This window comes from Dermacentor andersoni, chromosome 8 (assembly GCF_023375885.2).
Source record: "Dermacentor andersoni chromosome 8, qqDerAnde1_hic_scaffold, whole genome shotgun sequence".
Taxonomy (NCBI): domain Eukaryota; kingdom Metazoa; phylum Arthropoda; class Arachnida; order Ixodida; family Ixodidae; genus Dermacentor; species Dermacentor andersoni.
In genome coordinates, this window is record NC_092821.1 from 95,402,139 (window position 1) to 95,423,094 (window position 20,956).

Genomic DNA, 20,956 nt, shown 5'->3' on the forward strand with positions numbered 1-20,956 from the left:
ACTCTTGGGATCGAATGACAATCAAAGAAATTGAAGTTTTCCAAAAGCAGTTGCAATTGGTGGTCATGGTAATATCTTATTCGGTCATAAGAATCATTTGATTCGCTTTTGCTAGATGAGATTTCGAAGGAAAAATGTCTTGCTCCGTGAAGACTGGCAGCAAAACCGTGAGTGTTTGGTGCGGTTGTCCATCACGGAGGGTTGCCGCGTTCAGGATACGATTTCCTCCGTGTGGATGCCAATGACGGGCCTTTCTGATAGTATGTGAAGTGTTCCCGACCAAACAGCGCACAACGGGGGAGCGACAATAATCTCCCGCCTCTGTTTGAGTTCATATTTGGCTGTGGTTAACGTCACTGGTGCAATGCGTTGCGGTGAATGACATGGCAGTCCTTGAGCAACCATGAGATATTTGAGGTTGTTGCATGTAGATTGAGTCCACACTGTGATGTGGCCAGCAATAGAAACTCACTAAGTGATGAGGCACAGGACTCTAGGGATAAACTTATGTTTTGAGGAACAACCAAAATTTATTGAAATCAGAAAACTTGAAGTTGCAGGTTTATTTTATTTATTCTGTGAACGAGTCATGCCAAAGAACACTTTGCAGTACGAAGACGAGACAGTCGATCGACTGCTGTAATGTTAGCTTTATTTCTCTGCTTTACTTGAAGGCGCGGTCTTATTAGCAGGTACGTAACAATTGACTCGGCTGGTAGTTGGCATACAGTATCCGTACATGCAATATCCCACTCTGCACTGCTGGGAGTTCAAGCTTCTCTCTGCAAAATCTTCTGCGAGCTGCATATAGAAATTAACAGAATCAACAAGCACTTCGTTAAATAATATATAAAAAAAACTATTTTACTCGCTGTACACATCGTAACGGTTTAAACTACTTGAGATTTCTTCCGTAATTTCTAAAAATGTTCCAATGGTCAGCTTTGCAAGAATAGAATATTTGCACGTCAAGAACTTTCTGAACAATGGATGCGCCATGACAGCTGTATTAAAATCTAGCTCGTGCTAATACAAGTGTAGCGTGTAGATAATCAAAGCAGTCTGTGCTCATTGTAAATATTATTCAAGTCTGTATTCGCATTATACCTGTTTTATTACAGCTTTTTTTCACAGTAGGAAGCTGTATAGTAATAAAGTAAAGTGCCTTTCTTATTGAGATTAGCCTCTGCATAGTTTTTTCCACACTTATCAACTGTCGCAGTGCCATCACGCAGTTCTCTAAATAACATACCTTACAGAATATGTAAATAAATTGTCGTGAACGTCATAATATAGCGTCTCTTATAGAAAGACTTTTCAGGATGTCAACTATAGAGAGCGGAAAGAAAAATGCACCTGGACTCGGGCGGATAAACGACCAATAGTTAATTGTTTATCCTGTGAACCGCCTATCTCGTTACATAAAATGAACGGCCCCTAATTACGGCGTAATCCTGCGGTTCTGAGAACTGGGCATGACGACATGCATGTGCAGTGTTGTCAATGACGAGAAGGACCGATGTGGGGTCTCTATTTATCACACAGAGAACAACAGTTCTTTACAGGAGGTTTCTATTCTGTCGCTGCATTGGCAAGAGTGGGCAATTCAAAAACGACAGACAAAGAGAGCGTTATGCGCATGGTAAATGTAATAGCCGGGCCTGATTAACCGGCAGAGCATTGTAGTCGATGTCAACGAGCACCTTCATTTAGCCAGGCCCGTGTTGTAGACTGATGCCAAGAAAAGCCGTGTAGATTAATACATGAAAGTAACTACATAAAGAAGAAGTCTGGCAATTTCGCAATAACACTATTCAAGAAATGAGAACAGAATTGTGCGTCTTTGTAGAATCGCAACCTAGAATCCCGCAAAGCAGCTTTATTTGAGTAGTCGCAGACAGAATCTAAGTTGCCTGTACATAAATAATCATATTTTGAAACGTTGTCCGTGTATAAATAGTATGTTTGAAATCTTGCTGTTTATTTCTAGACTTCGAGAACAGATCCTTCAGGGTCCCTTTAAGACTTTTTTTTTTTAAAAAGTGTACTGCAGTAATGCGTATTCACTTTGTCGTAGCGTTTGCCTCCATTTCGCCGTTTCTCATCTCAGGGGCATTTGTAGTTCTGCGTGGGCAAAAGTTCCATTCAGCGCCGCTTATAAAACGGCAACGTAAAGCTCCGCTGCGCTTCTATGCGTAATTCATTACAATGGCTGCAATGACCTTACTTACGTTGAACTTTCTCAGCATGTCTTCCATAACTTGACCCTTACATATGGCATACATAGAAAGGTGACTGGCACAGTTCAACTATTGCGCCTAATTAGGGTAGCATTGTGGATCAAACGACTAATAAAAATGAAGGTTAAAAATATCCGTAACATATATTTCAGCCGTAAACGGTAAAAAAGTGCGACGCATCGCAAATAGAACAATTTCCATTTTTGTTAAATTTAATCTTGCTGTAAGCCAGTGTTCCATCAGGTGATTAGGAAACATATATAACAACGGCCACGTGACTTCCTACAACACTCTCTTAAGAATCTTTTTTAAAGCTGTGTGCAATCCCTACACAATGAACTTCGCACACAGTTTTTCAGAGAAGTTGGTCTAATTTTACTAAGCTTGATGACGGCGCTATTTGTAGTTATGCATGGCAAACGGGCTAAATAGAGTGCCGCTCATAACACTGTCTTTTAGGAATAACCGCTTTATTTATAAGCCCAAAAGAAATGTAAATAATAGTTTTTGGGCCGATAGATTAAAGTCTAGTAGCAGGTTCAATATAGATGGTGCATACAGGTTATGCGTAAGGGAGAAAATACGAACAACACTGCAATGCAACATGTCTGCGAATATAAACTTTATGGGCTACTTAAAAACACACTGTGCCGAAATCTAACAACCACCAATTAACACTTGTTGAATTTGAATTTGAATTGTGTGTAAACGAGCAATTCACAACATAAATATAAATTTTAGAAAATCGAAGACAATTAAGTAAAGGAGAGAAAGAAAAAGAACAGACACGCAGCAGTAACACGAAATTTTACCATTCTGCTTTATCACAGAAGTAATACAATTAAAAACTCTGTTTGAAATCTCTAAAAACCTTAATTTCTATTGGTAGCTCATCCTAAACTATGCGTCGGCAAACTGAATAAACCGCTCACTGTACAAGTTGCTGCATTTTGGTAGGTTGAAATTGCAATTAGAAACTCGTCAAGTGATACAGCTCGGGATAAAGAAAGTATTCAATGGCAGTCGAGAATTACTTTGAATAATGCCGCTTATCGTAAAGCAGATGTTATGATTTCACAATGACATAAATCATAAGGTACCAAGCTGTTCAAAAAGGTTTGTACTTGAGTAGCATAACGGTTGGAGCTAATAATGCACAATGCGCGTTTTCGAAGACACAGTAAAGGCGATGACTATGTTATATATGTAAGTCCCTAATACGCAATGCAATAGGTAATGTCAGAGTGATAGTACAAAAGTATAAGTATAAGAATTGAAGTACAGTAGAGGAAACCTACGGTATGGTTTTCATCAGAGTAAAGGACTCAAGAACTAATTTCTTACATAGATCTTTACGTGGTCCATCCGATATAAATCACTGTTGAAAAAAACTATTAATTATTAGACAAAACACTAGCTCAATTAAACTGGCGTCCAGTGAAACAGAAATGAAACTGTAGTCAATTGCCATTTGTATCGAAAACACGGCATATTTTTTTTTGTTACGGTACACGTCAGTGGATTGTAAAACTGGCAGAAAGAGCTGACAACTCGGTTATTATACTGTTCTGCAGAGTTATAACCAATTTATTGTTAAATGTAAGAGCAACGTCATCTTCATACATCAGAATTTCTGTAATGTGCTGAGGAATGTCAATTATGTAAAGTCAAAGTAATAAAGGACCCCGTGCAGACAACTGTGGTACACCGCATGATATATATTCATATTCCCAAAGGAAATCATTAGTCACCACATATTGTATAGGAACTGATAAATAACTCAAAAATTATTTCAGTAAACTATCAGTGAAGCCATAGCCTTTTAATTAGCGCAGTGGTATGGTATGGCTAAATGTGTCGAATGCCTTCTTGATATCTAAAAGCAAGAAAATTAGATTTTCATTTTGGTGCATAGCAGAATTACCACGCTATGAAAATCCTAACACGGCTGTGGATGTTGATTTCTTTGAAGCACGAAAATGTTGTTCGAGAACAATAATAATGTTTTCGTCAACAAATTTGTTTGTTTGTTGGGCAACTAGTTTTTTCAAAAGGTGGGATTTCTCCTAATAATGCAATAGGCTTATAGCTATAGTTGGAACGACAGAAAGCTGAGCTAGTTGGTAAGGATTTGTAACGCAAAGAGGTAAGGCTTAGAGAGACGGACACTAGAGAAGAGAAGCGGGTAGCACGAACGCCGATTATCCACTCAAAGAAGCGCTGAGGCGAAAAAAGAAATGGGACACATAACTCATTCACATATGCTTTAGAAAGGTAGCACCACGTGTCAATTACTCGCTATTTTTCGTTTAATCTAGTTGTGTACCTCACAATCTTCCACTGTTGTCTTGTACCAGCTTTGCTTCGTGAGATAAGCCTAGTGAGCTATTCTTTCCTTCATTTTATCAACATTACAACATATTTATTCGTTTAATACCTAACTGGGCATGAGAGTATTTGTTGCCTTTGTCCTCTTTCCCATTTATTTATGCACCAGTCTTTTCTTTTTCGTATGCTAAGAATCTGTTGTGTCATCCACGGACATATGGATACATCATAATTGCGCTTTGAGTATGTGTGTGTACATTGTGCTAATATATTTTTAACATGCTTTACGAAATTCTGAACATCGGCGTTAACATCAACGTTTTGCAAGGCTGCAAAATCGGTACATTCAAGCAGTGATATCACGCTCGCATAGTCGGCGCAGATAAATAGATTCGGATAGATTCGGTACAGAGGTAACACATAAGCCCGCGGCAATGACATTAAAAATGCACGCTCATAAATTTAAGTCTTGATTGCACAGTATATTTCTAATGAAATCGCAGATTGACTGTTCATTCGAGGCGCAGTCATGACAGCATTTCTGTGGTTGAATGACTGAAGAATAAATACATAATAACTGCAATTATTACCCCATGAAATAATAGTAATATCGCCGGTGATAACAGGATAATTTTGTATTGTGAGCGGCAGCAAGATAGCCTCTATTTCAGCTATATATGAGCTCTTGGATAAACGGCAAATACCAACTATAAGAAGATGAGATTTGAACCTAACAGAAAGTGCGTCGATCGTGTTTGTGCTGTATTGTTGAACATTGCAGCAGCAGAAATCCAGGCCATTTCTGTTGATACAGCCCTTTCTGACTTCCATGGATTTTCCTTAAAGCACTTTCTAGGCTCAGCAAAGGTGCGCATTCATATATGTAGGAGAACTGCCAACAAAACCCAGGGCAGATATATATTATTCTGATAACTGCCACCGCGCGAAAAGCTATACTTAGGCAGTGAGATTACTTGATATCCTGGTATATGGGCGGATTCAGTTTCTTTTAGCCACATTTTCGTGACGCCAATAATGTTGTGAGAATTGTTCTGAGAGAAGTAACAGACAAGGTTATCAAATTTTTTGGACGCTTCTTACATAGAAAGGAAGGATTGAGATATCATAATTGCCATGTTTTGCTTGTTCAATTTGTAATATACTATAAGTTATGAGATTTGACGTAGTAGTTCTGCGGTAACCCGCAATGTGGAGAGAAGTTATGAATAAAGGGAAAATCAGACATCCACCCGTTCGTAGCAATTGCTACAAAGGAAACCCATACGGGTTCCTCGAAAGAAAAGCCTCAGAGTTGAAGAAAAATTCGTCTTGGTCCGGGACTCGAACCCGGGACCACCGCCTTTCCGGGGCAACCGCTCTACCATCTGAGCTAACCAGGCGGCTAGCAGATGGCAGGGCGAAGTGAATTTGAAATTTCCTTTGTAGCAATTGCTACGAACGGGTGGATGTCTGATTTTCCCTTTATTCATTACTTCTCTCCACCTTGCGGGTTTCCGCACAACTACTACGTCAAACACTTGCCTTTGCTTCGTGTTGTCGACAAATTTGACTTCGCCTTGCCAACTGCTAGCCGCCTGGTTAGCTCAGATGGTAGAGCGGCTGCCCCGGATAGGCGGTTGTCCCGGGTTCGAGTCCCGGACCAGGACGAATTTTTCTTCAGCTCTGAGGCTTTTCTTTCGAGGAACCCGTATGGGTTTCCTTTGTAGCAACTGCTACGAACGGGTGGATGGCTGATTTCCCTTTATTCAAGTTATGAGATTGGGCAGTTTTTGTCAGATCCCTTGCGCATGTCCTATGCCACACATTGATTTGGTCAGCCTTTCGCGACAGAAATTTACCGTTTGACAGCCAAGCGAAGCACTAGCTGTTTCCCTTTTTGACTTCCATGGACTTTCCTAGAAGCACTTTCTAGGCTCATCAAAGGTGCGCATTCATATATGTAGGAGAACTGTCATCAATGCCCAGGGCAGATATATTTATTCTGTATTTCTTTGCTGCCTTCAACACTCAGTGTCTCACTTTTAGCGATGCGATCATGACAGCGATGTTTGGCCTCTTCCTGTTTTTCGAGGGCACACGATGGACAACTTCTGTGTCTGAATTCCTGATTTGCGATGTCAACGAAACCAAATGATTTATATTATCGAAAAAGTAATTTTTTCTTTCGCAGAGGGGCGCCGTTTATTTCCGCATTGTACTTTGTATTGTATTGCTCTAGGTGTACTACATTTCTCCTTTGTCCTTTCAAGTCATTTACAAGGCCACTTTTCTTTCTTCTTATCTTCCCAATTTACGGCTCAAGCACAGACAATGTCTTGCCTTAGGGTCCCCATCTCACTCTGGAACTGCTCAAATTTCTTGTTCGAAACATTCATTTATGCCTTTACAGTTTCTAGTTCTCTTTCTCTAAGCCCTTTCAAATCCTTTTTCAGTTCTTCCTGTGCAACTGTAAACTAATCAGCAAGGTCGCTTAACAACTCTGCGGAGCACCTGGATATGTAATTTGTAGAAAAGGCCGCAATTAACCCACAGAACATAAACTGTGCTTTTAAATTACTTATGACGTGTATTTTAGTTTCGCCAATATAAGCAGTGGATTTTACAGTTCAGTATAACGCAGGAAGATGAAAAAAATAAAGGCTCAGCTAATATTTCCAATGTTTCTAATGAAACCAGGATCGCGAAATTTCACCACACACTACGCTTAACATTTCTTTTTCATTTTCACCGAAGTTGAACATGGTGATTTGTGCAATTCTTTGAGGACGCGGGATTCTTTTTCTACATAAGCGTTAAATTGCCAACTAACAAATAGCTCGTATGGTTCCTCAACCAAATAATATATTTTACTTGAACGAAATATAAGCAACGTGCCTTGCATAGCACACTAAGTAGACCGGAACAACCAACCGCACGCCTAGTATACCACGGTAAAATTGGGACAATAATATTCAGTATTTCTTTTTGTTGCGCTTATTTAACCTAGCTATTTGAAACGTTGGGTACAGGTAGTAGTTCGCATATTCTCCCATTATGGAATCTCTCCCGTTTTTGGTCTACCAAGGGAAGCTGGGAAACTTCGCTAGCGTTCAATAAACCACCTTTAATGGGTTACAAACGACGATGTAAGTGTTTATTTAGGCCCTACTTGACAAACACACCTAAAATTTCTCACTATTACCGCCTTAGAGTGCAATTTATTATCTGGTATTTTAAGCGTGCCGGCCAGCGAACAGCGAAGTCGATCGGTCTCACAGGGAACGCCAGAATCGCCCAATATTTCTATATGTATTGTCCCGTGGCTACAACGTGGCCCGCAGCAGCGCGTTGCTTAAAAGTTCACAGCAATCGAGCGCTTTTTTTTTTTCGTTTGATGAAGGCGCAAACGCAACACGCTCTCTTCAGTCCGCCCGAACTTTAGGGTACCGCCTGTCAGGCCAGCCAAGCCAGCACGCGATGCACTATGGTCTAGTTGGTTCAGCGTGAGATGGGACATCCTGTATTGCCGCGCCGTCCACGGCAAAGCGTGGCAAAGGCCGCCGGTCTCACAGGCTGCGCCAGAGCGAAAACTGTATGTGCCTGCATTTGCCGGTGTACTGAATGTCCAGCACACATGGTGTTCATGTGCGCGTCCGCTGGAGCGTGCTGTGGACTTCAGGTTTCGCACAATTCGTCTGAATCAAAAATGCGCGAGTAGTCGTTCTTGCTCAGAAAAAAAAAAAACGGGAAAACAGGCGTATAGCGTTTCCAGTACCGACTAGTTGCACAAGCTGCGAAGCTGTAGAAAAGGAAACAGCAGTGTGCGCAAATGGTGGTGTTCTACATGTGTGTGACAGTCGTTCCCGCACATGGGCCACGCTTTGAAAATTGCAGTAAATTTCCGCGTGAGTTGCGTAAGTGCGTTTCTTCCTGGAATTTAGAAATAACAAAGCCAGGCTAAAGGTAGCATCCTCCTTGTCCAGTAATATTTTTTGTGTGCTACTATTATGTGCCCTTTTTTCTAGGTGTTCTAATCGTTTTTGGAGAAAAACCTTGCCCAGCTTAGGGGACACCAGCGACAATTCTGCATGTAACCTCAGTTCGTACACTGTGGGTTCAGCCTGTCAATATACAGGGTGCTTGCATGTAACTTGTGCCAAGGATTTAAAAATAGTGGTTAGCCGCAGCTGAATGAAACGAATGGCATATGGTTCGTCGTAACGTGACGCTCCTTAGAGTATTTGTTTTATTCCGGTGAATTAGTTAATTAACTAAGATGAATTGTGCAAAAAATTTTAACATTCACTTTTGGGCCATGTGCGTTTCGCTCTGTTGTAGAGGGGGTTCAGAAAAGACCGATCCAATTTTTTGTGGCAATGTAGAAGTTGCGTGGTGATTCTTTTTCAGCGTTTATAAAGAAAGTCCTCGAAATATAAAATAAAACCACGCGACTGCGCTCTTGCGTTTTTTTAAATATTTCGCACAAGTTACGTCAAACACCCTTTATTTATTATCATACTCATCATAATCATCATCCGCCTGGCTACGCCCACTGCAAGGCAAAGGCCTCTCCCATATTTCTCCAACAACCCTGATCATGTGCTAATTATTGCCATGTTGTCCCTGCAAACTTCTATTTATGAGACACACCACCTCTAGCCCTCCTTCTTTCGTTCAGATTAAGACGTTCCTCACCCTCAAATGGGGGGAAGTCTTTAAGTGTCGTTATAATAGGCATGCCCATTAAGTTTGCTGCTGAAGTGCAGCTAGGCTGGGCTGCCCCATTTTATTGCATACTTGCCCTAGTTCAGACAACTTGGAGTTGAAATGGCCGTGTCCATTAGGCGGACAAGAACAGTACAGCCCCCTGGTGTGACCGCAATGCCTGGCACCGTCGTCTGCTTGCATTCCTTGAGTGGTTGTCTACTAAGCCCACTGTTACAGGCTCGCAAAACGAGGTTGCTTTCAGACCTCACATTGCAAATAATTTGCAATTGTTTCAATGTCTCGAGCATCAAGAGTTGAAAACTAATTGATCTCAGAGAATACGAATTCTGAAGCAAGTGACCTATGTGAATACTTTGGTGAAATTGTATTTAAATAACAACTTAATGACAACCAGAATTTTCTGACATAATATATTCTAAAAGGAAGCTCGGTGCCGCATCTCAATTAGCTTCATATTAGCTGGAACTTCCGCTTAAGGTATAAGGCTTAAGTTTTCGGGAATAACCTTAAGATGTTACCAATAATTCAACAATAAAAGATATCATACACGAATAAATGCCTATGTAAAGGTATTCTTCAAATATTATTTGTAATATCGGCAGACTATACCTCTTTTTAGCATGCGCGAATAATAGGCTGATGCATCAAATTTTGGCTATCCCAACAACCGCAATATTTATGAAGGTTCTGAAGATGTGAAAAGCAGATATTTAAAGAAAAAGTTGAAATGCTTTATGACTGCTCTCCCTTCAATCTGTTTTTAATATTAAGTGACTGTTCATTAAAAAGTAGATCTTTTATTAGGAAATAAGTCAAATAATAAGATATACGTGAGATGAGAAAAATAATATTATTAATGAACAGAAAAATTAATGATCGACAAAATTCACTCAGTCCACAAGTCTGTTGTAACTTAAAATTTGTTCCCCCCCCAATAGGCCCTCCAAATATTGAGTTCATTACTTCTTTTCACTCTATCGATGTTTTTTCTAATGTTAAAATATATTACAATATATTTAAAAAGTATTCAGAATTAAATTTCAATATTACAAAATTCGCAGGGTTTTTCATTTTATCCCTAAGAAGACTTGAAGGCGAAAGCCGAAGTGCCGATGCACGATGTGCCGATGACCAAAAGGCGAGGGCTCGTACCCTTTTTGTACCTTTTGTGTGGTCGATGCGTTTTCGCTCTTGGACTCTAACGGTCGACTGACTGATGTTACGTATCAGGCTTTTGTGTTAAACAAAAGAGAACATGAAATTATGCGAGAGCATAATTTATGCAATTATATGCACAGATGCGGATTTTGATTATTACGCAACATGTGTGTAGTAGTGAATTCACACCACGTGCTGCCTATACCACCACTCTTTGAAAATAAGTCAATAAATACATTTTAATATACAGTGATGTGCACATAGCTATCACGCGAGGCAACTTCTATTTCGTGCCACGCGTTTCTCTCTATTTCGCAATCAAGTTATCAAGTTGAGTAATCAATGGGAGATGATTACAAAGAAATTGTGATGTCTTGTTTGCTGCAGATTGATTTAGCTCTAGTTTCTCTGTTTAGCCTCGTTCGCAAGCCCTTCACGTTGACATTCAAACCAGTGTTTGGTGTACCCGCCGTGGTTGCTCAGTGGCTATGGTGTTAGGCTGCTGAGCACGAGGTCGCGGGATCGAATCCCGGCCACGGCGGCCACATTTCGATGGGGGCGAAATGCGAAAACACCCGCGTACTTAGATTTAGGTGCACGTTAAAGAACCCCAGGTGGTCGAAATTTCCGGAGTCCTCCACTACGGCGTGCCTCATAATCAGAAAGTGGTTTTGGCACGTAAAACCCCATACTTTTTTTTAGTGTTTGGTGCTGAGTGTATTATTTACCTTCAAGCACTTTGTCATGAACGGAAGTTGCCGCGTCACAAGCCGAGTTCTAGGACGTCCTTTAAGGCAAAGTTTCCTGCAGCTTGTGGGGTACTGTAATATTAGAAATATATATTCGCTTTGTATTACAAGGCAAATTGAGAGTAAGTCTACGTGATAATAAAATGGGACTACATTCCCTATTTTATTCTTGATGCCATGCTTCAAAGTTCTTACCATATGACGTCCAGATTTCAACCCCTTGTACAAGCAGCCGCCCTTTCGGTATAACGCTGAAAAGTAGAGAGAGAGAGATGAACGTATTTCAGAAACAGCTTTTTGCCCAAGTCTTTTTCACAAATTACACAACATATACTTCAGGAGCATGGAAAACTCTACGGACGTGCTCTACAAGAAGCTGGCACTACCATCGGCTTCCACATCACTTAGTTTGGAAGCTTGGGTTTTTTGGTGATTTATTGCAAAAGGACACAGCGCGAGAAAGAGAAGGACACGACAGAGCGACACGCACACAGCGCTGACTCACAACACTTTATTAATGAATCAAAGAAGCTATAAATATATAGGTGCTAACGTTCGGGTCATATGTGACTGATCGGCAAAAAACATGGAATATAATTTGCAATGCTCAAAATGATAGCCACGTACCTACAGAGCACGCAAAATGCGCGTGGTAGCACCGTATATATTTATTCCTTTATTGCTGCATGAATGAGCTCTTGTAAGTCAGTGCTGTGTGCGTGTCGCTCTCTAGTGTCCTTCGTCTTCTTTGCGCTGTGTCCTTTTCCAATTATACATCACGTTACTTAAAAGGAGGTACGCTACAAAAAGGGTTGTGCAAGTATGGGCCTAAAATACACAACAAATATTAAATGGTGCCCTACTCTGTGAATATGAGCAGTGGCTAGTTCGACATGCTCAAGCCAGAAGTGATGATCGTCGATGCGTGACAATTTGTAAGAAGAGCTGGGTATCCTCTGTGTGCCTCAATTCACTATAACCGCCCTGAAATGATGGGCTGTCGAACAAGAGATGTCGCTTTAAGCCAATATTTCGACAAGGGCAATTGTCTTCGTCAGGACACTAACTACTTTCCTTAGCAGCACTCTTTATTTACGCGTACCTCACTCTCCTTCACCCTGAATGGGGAGCAGGACGAGTGTAGGCCTGGGTGCGGTGGGGTGGAATCATTTTTATGAGAAGCAGTGTGCGGGGAGTCTACCAAGGTAATGAAACGACCGTCAGAGCACCAAGACGTAGGCGGTTGTTTTATGACCTACATGACACGGATGTCAATACATTCATGTGATGACATTTATGCTCGTCATACACTGTTGTCATACTATGCCAATTTTGCTATATACCAAGACATAGGCGGCTGTTTCTTGAGCTACATGTAACACATGTCACGATATTGATGTGATAACCGGTCATGTATGTTCTTCATACACTCTTGTCATACGACGCCAACTTTGGTACCTGCCAATTTAACGAAACCACCTGGACAGCACCAAGACGTACGCGGCTGTTTCCAGAACTACACGACACACATGTCATGATATTCATGACATCACCGATAATATATGTTCGCCATACACTCTTGTCATACTATGCCTATTTTGGTACATACCAAGTTTACGAATCCACCGTCAGAGCACCAAGACATAGGCGGCTAGATTGATACAGTTCTACATATGTTGATATCTTCTACAAGAAATAAAAAGAAAAAACAGGAAGTAGAAAGACCGGAAATGACAGAGAAGGAAAAATGGAAGTATGAAGTTGTGAGAGTAAAGGTGAAGAAAGGGAATATTGCTATTGGCTTCTTCTGAGTAGTGTAGATATCAGTCGGATCCAGAGTATAGTTTACGGACCTAGGCAGGCGCAGCAAATTTAGTGTACGGCTTTACGGTGAAATAAGAAAACATTCAAATAGCTTCTCTGAAGTTCGAAAGAGGTGGGAAAAGGGGAACAATGCCTACGTTCGGTGAGGGTCCTTCAATGGCTTCAAATGAAGAAACAAATTAGACGGATCTGGTTCCTTTAAAAAGTACAAATGAAAACTGAAAGAACATGCATACGAATACGCATACCCTGTCGCAGGTGATGACTAGTGTAATTTAAATATTATTGACTATCCGCAGGCTTTCTTCAAAGCGTAACTTTTTATTTTCCCTGTTCAGGTGAAACTTTCGCATTAAGGAAGTTTTTTGAGTAGTAAATTGGTGCATGCTGCGTGCATTAGAACTGTTTAGGTGTGAAAAACGGCTACTAAAGGAGTTTAGTGCACTTCTTGGGGCGTTTTCGTATAATTTGAAAATGCTTCATTGAGAAAAATGGCGTCAGACACTCTGATGTAAATTTTTCAATCACCCGTACAGAGATTTGTGATCCAAATTCAGCGTAAGTTATGGCACTATTCCTCTGAAGTACCGTAGAAAATATGGTTTACTGTGCTTGATATAAGACAGCTGAAGTATTCAAACACAACAAACTGCAAAATTCGCCTCATGAAGGGTAAATATTATAGTGATTTGACACTATTACATAATAATGCGAATGCTTAAGGTTGTTCAGTTATATATGACTGGAAATTGTTTAACTTACCGTAATCCTTAGGTGGGGCTGCAGGATAAAACCAGAAATTAAATGTAATATTAATTCTGAATGTCAAGTGTTCTTACATATTTACGAGTAAGCAGTGTTTTGCTTTCTTAATATTGTGACCTAATGTTGTCATTCTGTGTCGTGTAGTAAACGTTTTACAGCAGTATAATTATTTTGTAAAATTAGCTTAGCTCTTAAAAGCAGCACCAGAATACTAGTACGCGCCTGACTTGCTAAATTTAGCAGAATTCTATGAAAAAAAGCGTAACATTGTAAGCTTCGACAAAAGGAATGGAAATGTATCATGGCAGCAGTACCTCTGGATCACCTGTTTGTTTTTGTACATCCTTATGATATACTTTTAGCATTATGGAATTTTTAGCGTTAGAATCCGTACACTATTCGGTGGCTCCAATATCAGTGTAAACAGGCGACTAAGGTGACAGGCTCCATATTGTAGCAAATTCTTCCATAATAATGGACCACAACGTGAAACAGCAACAGTGGGATGAAAACTTCAAGAGCAATCATCGTATTTTGCTTACTATTACTATAACATTACTTGAACACGCCCTTCTTCAACCACTTCATTTCTTGACTTTCAACAGGTAATTTAGAAATGATAGAAATAAACATATATATTTGAAATGGCGGAGAAGAAACAGCTTTCCGGACGTATGCAAATGCATGAAGAAAAATAAATCACGAATCATTGTGTCTAAAGTAGATACAATGTTTGGGTGAATTGCACACAATGTTCTGAAACTTATGAATTGAATGTGTTGTCAAACTGTGCCGAATTTCACATTGAGCGGACCTACGTAAAGGTTTCATTCAGGAGCAATCATACCCGGAGAATGAATTGCTAGCTTGATGAATGCGCTAGAACACAATAATGGCAAGGACCATTCTATGCGCATGAATAAAAGAAAGACACATACAGGAGTGAAACACTGCGATTCACATACGAAGCGATGGAGTGAATGTTTAATATAATCAAGAAGATACCCATGTAAGCTGAAAGAAATCAAATATTTAGACTGTTTGGAACCGTTTAAATAGGTAGATCATTATGTAGACCAAATACTACTACTAATTTCTCAGTGCTTTTATGTCATGCAAAAAGAACACCTTATTTTTCACTCCAAATTGACGTCTATTTCATATGTGAGCGTCAACCATTCGTAATTTCTTTCAGATCATAACTCACCCGAGCGCCGTTTGATTCTTTTCGTTGGTACGTATAGAAAGAAAATGCATGCTGTTTTGGTTAGTGTGCGATTTCGCTAGCACGAGTCTTGCCGGGAAAAACACAGTGTAGTTTTTCTCCCCTTCCAGATTTCTTTGATCATTTCATAGCAAAAGTTCCATAGCAAAAGTGCTGAATCCAGAAAGCGCATGTGTGCGCGGAAAATAGTCATACTTGTCATGCTTAGTATTTGTACCTTGAAGTGATTTGGTACATAACGTTTAAAATAGAATGCCGTAAATGGTGAATGCATGACTCCGTATATATAGCGAATCTTTACAGTGCCCCAAGAACAGGAACACAAGTGAATGAACAAGCGTGAACTTTTCATACTCCTTTGCGCCTTTGTGCAAGCTAGAAGGGTTTGTGTGTTGTGTCTTGATATACGTTACTTGTTTAACTGCATTTTGGAAAATGTTTTTTACTGGCTACACAATTTTGAGAGATGTTTGCAGGCATCAGAAGAAAATTTCGAGCATATAGAAGTGGATAAGTTTCCCCCAGTTTTTTTTTCTTACCAAGAAAATTCAAAATGCTTTTGGCTTCACTATTCATAAATAGCGAACAATGTTTGGGAATGTTTTCTATCTATAAAAATGAACAGAAATTCTGAGCATTGTCTATTTATGCGTAAGCCTTCTTTTGCTAGGCTGGTACTTGAGTTTTGATTAGTTATTTAGCTAGCTTATCCATACCCACCCATCGCTACCAATCATCTGTTATCACACCATTATAACTATTGCATGTGTTAACTGTACTAATTAGGCATTTATTGGCCAGATGTATGGTATGAACTGAGCCGAAACAACGTCCCAACCGGTCTTTTTGTTTTACTGCACAACAGCTTCTAATATTACCATTTTATTTTCTTACGACCTTGGCTTGGTGACGGCGACGTCACCATTTCTGCCAAGGCTACAAATCATCTATTATTACACAGTTATCACACCTACAAATCAGCTTTTCAATCATGTTTTGTATTCCACAATTTCAAAGCAGTCGATTTGCCACGCACGCTAGCAATGGGGGAAAATAAGCTCATCTACCAATCACATGGAGCAATCAGCTTTTCTTCATTTTTGTATTCCGCGATCTAAAAGCAGTCGATTTTACACGTACACCGGTAATGGGGAAAATAAGTTCATCTACCAATCAGCTTTTCTATCATTTTGTGCATTCCGCAATCTCAAAGCAGTCGATTTTCCAAGGACACCAGTAATGGGGGTAAATAGGCTCATCTAACAATCACATCTACCAATCAGTGTTCCTATCACTTTTTTGGTATTCCACAATCTCAAAGCAGCCGATTTTCCACGCGCACCAATTGTGGGGCAAAATAAGTGCATCTTCCAATCGCATCTACCAATCAGCGTTTCTATCATTTTTACACCTAAGCTGTATACCTCTACGGTCCAAGGTAATTTTCGTGTCGTAAGTAAAAAACTCTCCATACGTAGGCCGATCCTGGATATAGCGCAATACCGGCCTGTCCCGCGGCGAAGGTGAAGCAGGCATTAAGCACTCCCCATACCTGGGCAGATACCGGAGATAGCCAAATCTCGGGGCGACCAGCGGCGGAGGTGAAGCAGGCGTTAAGTATCCCCCATACGTCGGCCGATACCGAGGTTGGTGCAACACCTGCCCGACCCGCGGTGGACGTGAAGCAGGCGTTAAGCCGTACGCTTACGTGGGCCGATCGCGAAGATAGTGCAATACCGGGCCGCCCCGCAGTGGAGGTGAAACAGGCGTTAAGAATCTCCACACGTGTGCCGATCCCGAAGATAGTGCAATGCCGTGTCGACCAGCGGCGAAGGTGAACCAGGCGTTAAGGAATATTCATACGTGGACCCATCCCGAAGATAGTGCAATGCGGGGCCGACCCGCGGCTTAGGCGAAACAGTAGTTAAGCACTCCCTATGCGTAGGTAGATCCCGAACATAGTGCAATGCCAGCCCGTCCCGCGGCCGGGGTGCAGCAGGAGGCGTTAAGAACGCCGCATACGTGGGCCTATCGGAAGACAGTGCAATGCCGGCCGATCCGCAGCGGAGGTGAAGCAGGCTTAAGCACTCCCCATGCGGGCGCAGATGCCGAAGATAGTGCAATACCGGGCCGACCCGCGGCTGGGCTGCAGGAGGAGTCGTTAAGCACTCCCCATACGTGAGCCGATCCCGAATATAGTGTAATCCCGGGCCGACTCGCGGCTGGGGAGCAGGAGGAGGCGTTAAGCTCTCCCTATACGTGGGCCGATCCCGAATATAGTGTAATCCCGGGCCGACTCGTGGCTGGGGTGCAGGAGGAGGCGTTAAGCTCTCCCCATACGTGGGCCGATCCCGAAGACACTGCAACGCCGAGCCGACCCGCGGGGAAGGTGAAGCAGGCGTTAAGCATGCCCCATACGTGAGCCGTTCCCTAAAATAGTGCAATACCTGCTCGACCCGCGGCGGAGGTGAAGCAGGTGTTAAGAACTCCTCATACGTGGGCCTGTCCCGGAAATACTGCAATACCGGCCCGACCCGCGAAGGAGGTGAAGCAGGCGTTAAGCACTCCCCATACGTGAGCCGAGCCGAAATTAGTTCAATGCAAGGCTGACTGGCGGTGGAGGTGCAGTTCGCCAGTAAGGGGCCCACATACACAGCTTCGCTGGTCATCCTTCTTTACAGAGTCGAGGGGCACTGAGTTTTTTGATATTCAGCAATCTGCAAGCAGTCGATTTTCCACGCACGCCAGTATTGGGGGAAAATATGTTCGTGAACGAATCACATCTACCAATGAGTTTTCGTATGATTTCTTGTATTCCGCAATCCCAAAGCGGTGGACTTTCCACGGAGAACTCAATGGGCGGAAATAAGCTTATCTACCAATCAGCTTTTCTATCATTTTTTATTCCGCAATCTCAAAGCAGTCACTTTTCCACGCACACCAGTAATAGGGGAAAATAAGCTCGTCTACCAATCACATCTACCAATAAGATGTTCTATCATTTTTTGTATTCCGCAATATCAAAGGAAACTGACCTGCCAATAGAAACTGATCTTGTCAACATTTAACGCCCGAACTCTGTCAAATGAAGCTAACTTAGCAGGACTCTTCGAGGAACTACCAGACATTGTTTGGAATAACATTAGTCTTAACGAGGTTAGAAGAACTTGTGAGGCTTATACAGCACTGACTAAGCGCCATGACTTCTATTATGGGGGTCTCGCAGATAAGAAGCAATACGGGGTAGGATTCCTACTCCATAAGGACATAGTGGGCAAGATTGACGAATTCTACAGCAATAATGAGACTGTAGCAGTAGTCATAATCTAACTTAATATGAGGTATAGAACATAGTTCAAGCCTACGCTCCAACACCCAGTCACGATGATTATGATGAAGTAGATCAGTTTTGTGAAGTTGTTGAAGTAGCGATGAGAAAAGTGAAAACTTAGTATACTGTACTAATGGGTGTCATCAATGCAAAAGCGGGGATAAAGTAGGCTGGTGAACAAGCAAATGGTATCTAAAGCGTCGATTCTAGAAATGGTTGAGGAGAGATGTTGATAAAATTTGCAGAAAGAAATAAGCTTCGAATAATGAATGCCCTTTTCAGGAAGCATAGCAACCAAAAGTGGACCTGGAAAAGCCCTAATGGTGAAACAAGAAATGATATTGATTTCATACTTTCTGCCGATCCCATAATAGTGCAGGATGTAGAAGTGTTAGGTAGGGTAAGGTGCCGTGATCATAGATTAGTAAGGGCTAGGATTCATCTGAATACGAAGAGAGAAAGAGGTAAATTTCTCAAGAACAAACAGGCCAACCTAAAGGCAGTAAGCGTAAAAGCAGACGAAATCAGTGTGGTACTTGCCAACAAATATGCAGCTTTAGAACAGAGCGATGAACATGACATAGAGGTAATGAATGAAACCCTAACTAGACTGGTTTCAGGGGCGGCAATTGAAGTGGGAGGCAAGGCACCAAGAGAACCAGTAGGCAAGCTCTCCCAAGTAACAAAGAACCTTGTTAAGAAATGGCAAAGAATGAAAGTGTCCAACTCAAGAGATAAGATAGAATACGCGGAACTGGCAAAAACTGATCAATAAGGAGAAAATAAGTGATATTCGAAACTATAAGGTGAGAAAGACTGAACAAGCAGTAAAAAATGGTCGCAGGCTGAAATCGGCGAGAAGGAAACTTCGCATAGCATATAGAAAGATGTATGCACTGAAAGGAAAGCAGGGCAATATCATCAGTAATATCGAACATATAGTAAACGCAGCCGAAGAATTCTATACTGACCTGTCCAATACTCAGAGGAGCCACGATACCTCCATTCGAAGCAGTAATGAACAGGTTGCAGAGATTCCTATAACTAGCGATGAGGTCGCAAGGGCGTTGCAAGGCATGAAACGGGGAAAATCGGCAGAAGATGGAATAAGAGTAGCTTTAATCAAAGATGCAAGAGACATAAAGCTTGGAAAACTGGCAGATCTATATACGAAGTGTCTATCGACTCCAAGGGTCCCAGAAAACTGGAAGAATGCAAACGTTATACGAAGACACAAAAAGGGAGATGTTAAGGAATTGAAAAACTATAAGCCCATTAGCTTACTCCAAACGTTATACAAAATTTTCACCAAAATTAGCTCAAATAAGGGCGATACTGTACTTTATTCAACCAAGGGAACAGGCTGTCTTCAGGAAGGGATACTGTACAATGGATACCATCCCCGCCATTAATCAGGTAATCGAGAAATCCGCAGAGCACAATAAAACTCTCTACATTGCTTTCATAGATTACGAAAAGGAATTTGATTTAGTAGAGATACCACCAGTCATAGAGACATTGCGTAATTAAGGAGGGCAGACCACTTACATAAATATCTTGGAAAATATCAGCAGAGAATACACAGCTACTTTAATTTTACACAATAAATGTGGGGAGCTACCTATAAGGAAAGGAGTCAGACAAGCAGACACAATCTCTCCAATGCAATTCACTGCGTGCTTGGAACAAGTATTCATCTAATAATCTGGGAAGGCTTACGAGTATGTATCCACGGTGAATATCTCAGCAACCTTTGATTTACCGATTATTTTGTTTTATTCAGCAACACTGCAGACGAGTTGCAACAAATGATGGAGGACCTTAATAGAGAGAGCGTAATAGTGGGGTTGAAGATTTATATGCTGAAGACAAAGATAATGATGAATATCCCGGCAAAGAAGAAGAATTCGGGATCGCCTGTCAGCCGCTAGAGTTGGCGAAGGAGCACGCTTGCCTAGGTCAAGTAATCACCTGAAAACCTGATCATTAGGAGCAAATCGCAGAAGAATAAGAAATGGTTGAATCGCATACGGCAGACATTGTCAGCTCCAGACTGGAAGCTTGCCATTACCATTGAAAAGGAAGGCGTACAATCAATGCATTTTACCGGTGCTGACATATGAGGCAGAGACTTGGCGACTGACAAAGAAGCTTTAGAACGAGTTAAGAACCGCGCAAAGGGCGATGGAACGAAGAATGCTAGGCATACCATTATATACAGAAGGAGAGCGGTTTGGATCCGAGAGCAAACGGGTATAGCCGATATTCTAATTGACAGATGAAAAAAATGGAGCTGGGCAGGTCATGTAATACGCAGGTTAGATAACCGTTGAACACTTAGGGTTACAGAAAGAATACCAAGAGAAGGGAAACGCAGTTGACGACGCCAGAAGACTAGGCATAACGATGGAATTAGGAAATTTGCGGGTGCTTTTGGAATAGGTTGGCATAAGACAAGGCTAATGGATATCGCAGGGAGACATAAAATAAATGGATATCGTCCTGCAGTGGACATAAAATAGGCTGTTGATGATGATGAATCCCAAAGGAGTCGATTTTCCACGGACACCCTAATGGAGAAAATAAGATAATCAACCAATCACATCTG

At 41.4% G+C, this 20,956-nt stretch overlaps 1 protein-coding gene across 2 annotated transcripts in view; it reads right to left on the reverse strand.

Annotated features, from left to right (window-relative positions):
* Positions 1–548: 548 nt before the first annotated feature.
* The window catches only part of LOC129384264 (uncharacterized), a 31,262-nt gene continuing 10,854 nt past the window's right edge, over positions 549–20,956 (reverse strand). For both annotated transcript variants that reach the window (XM_055069482.2, XM_055069481.2), the window contains 4 exons: positions 13,790–13,807; positions 11,399–11,454; positions 11,183–11,275; positions 549–801 (listed from right to left, as the gene is read on the reverse strand). In XM_055069482.2, coding sequence (XP_054925457.1) covers positions 652–801; positions 11,183–11,275; positions 11,399–11,454; positions 13,790–13,807 — 317 coding nt within the window. In that variant the 3' untranslated portion in view covers positions 549–651. The remainder of the gene's footprint in view (positions 802–11,182; positions 11,276–11,398; positions 11,455–13,789; positions 13,808–20,956) is intronic.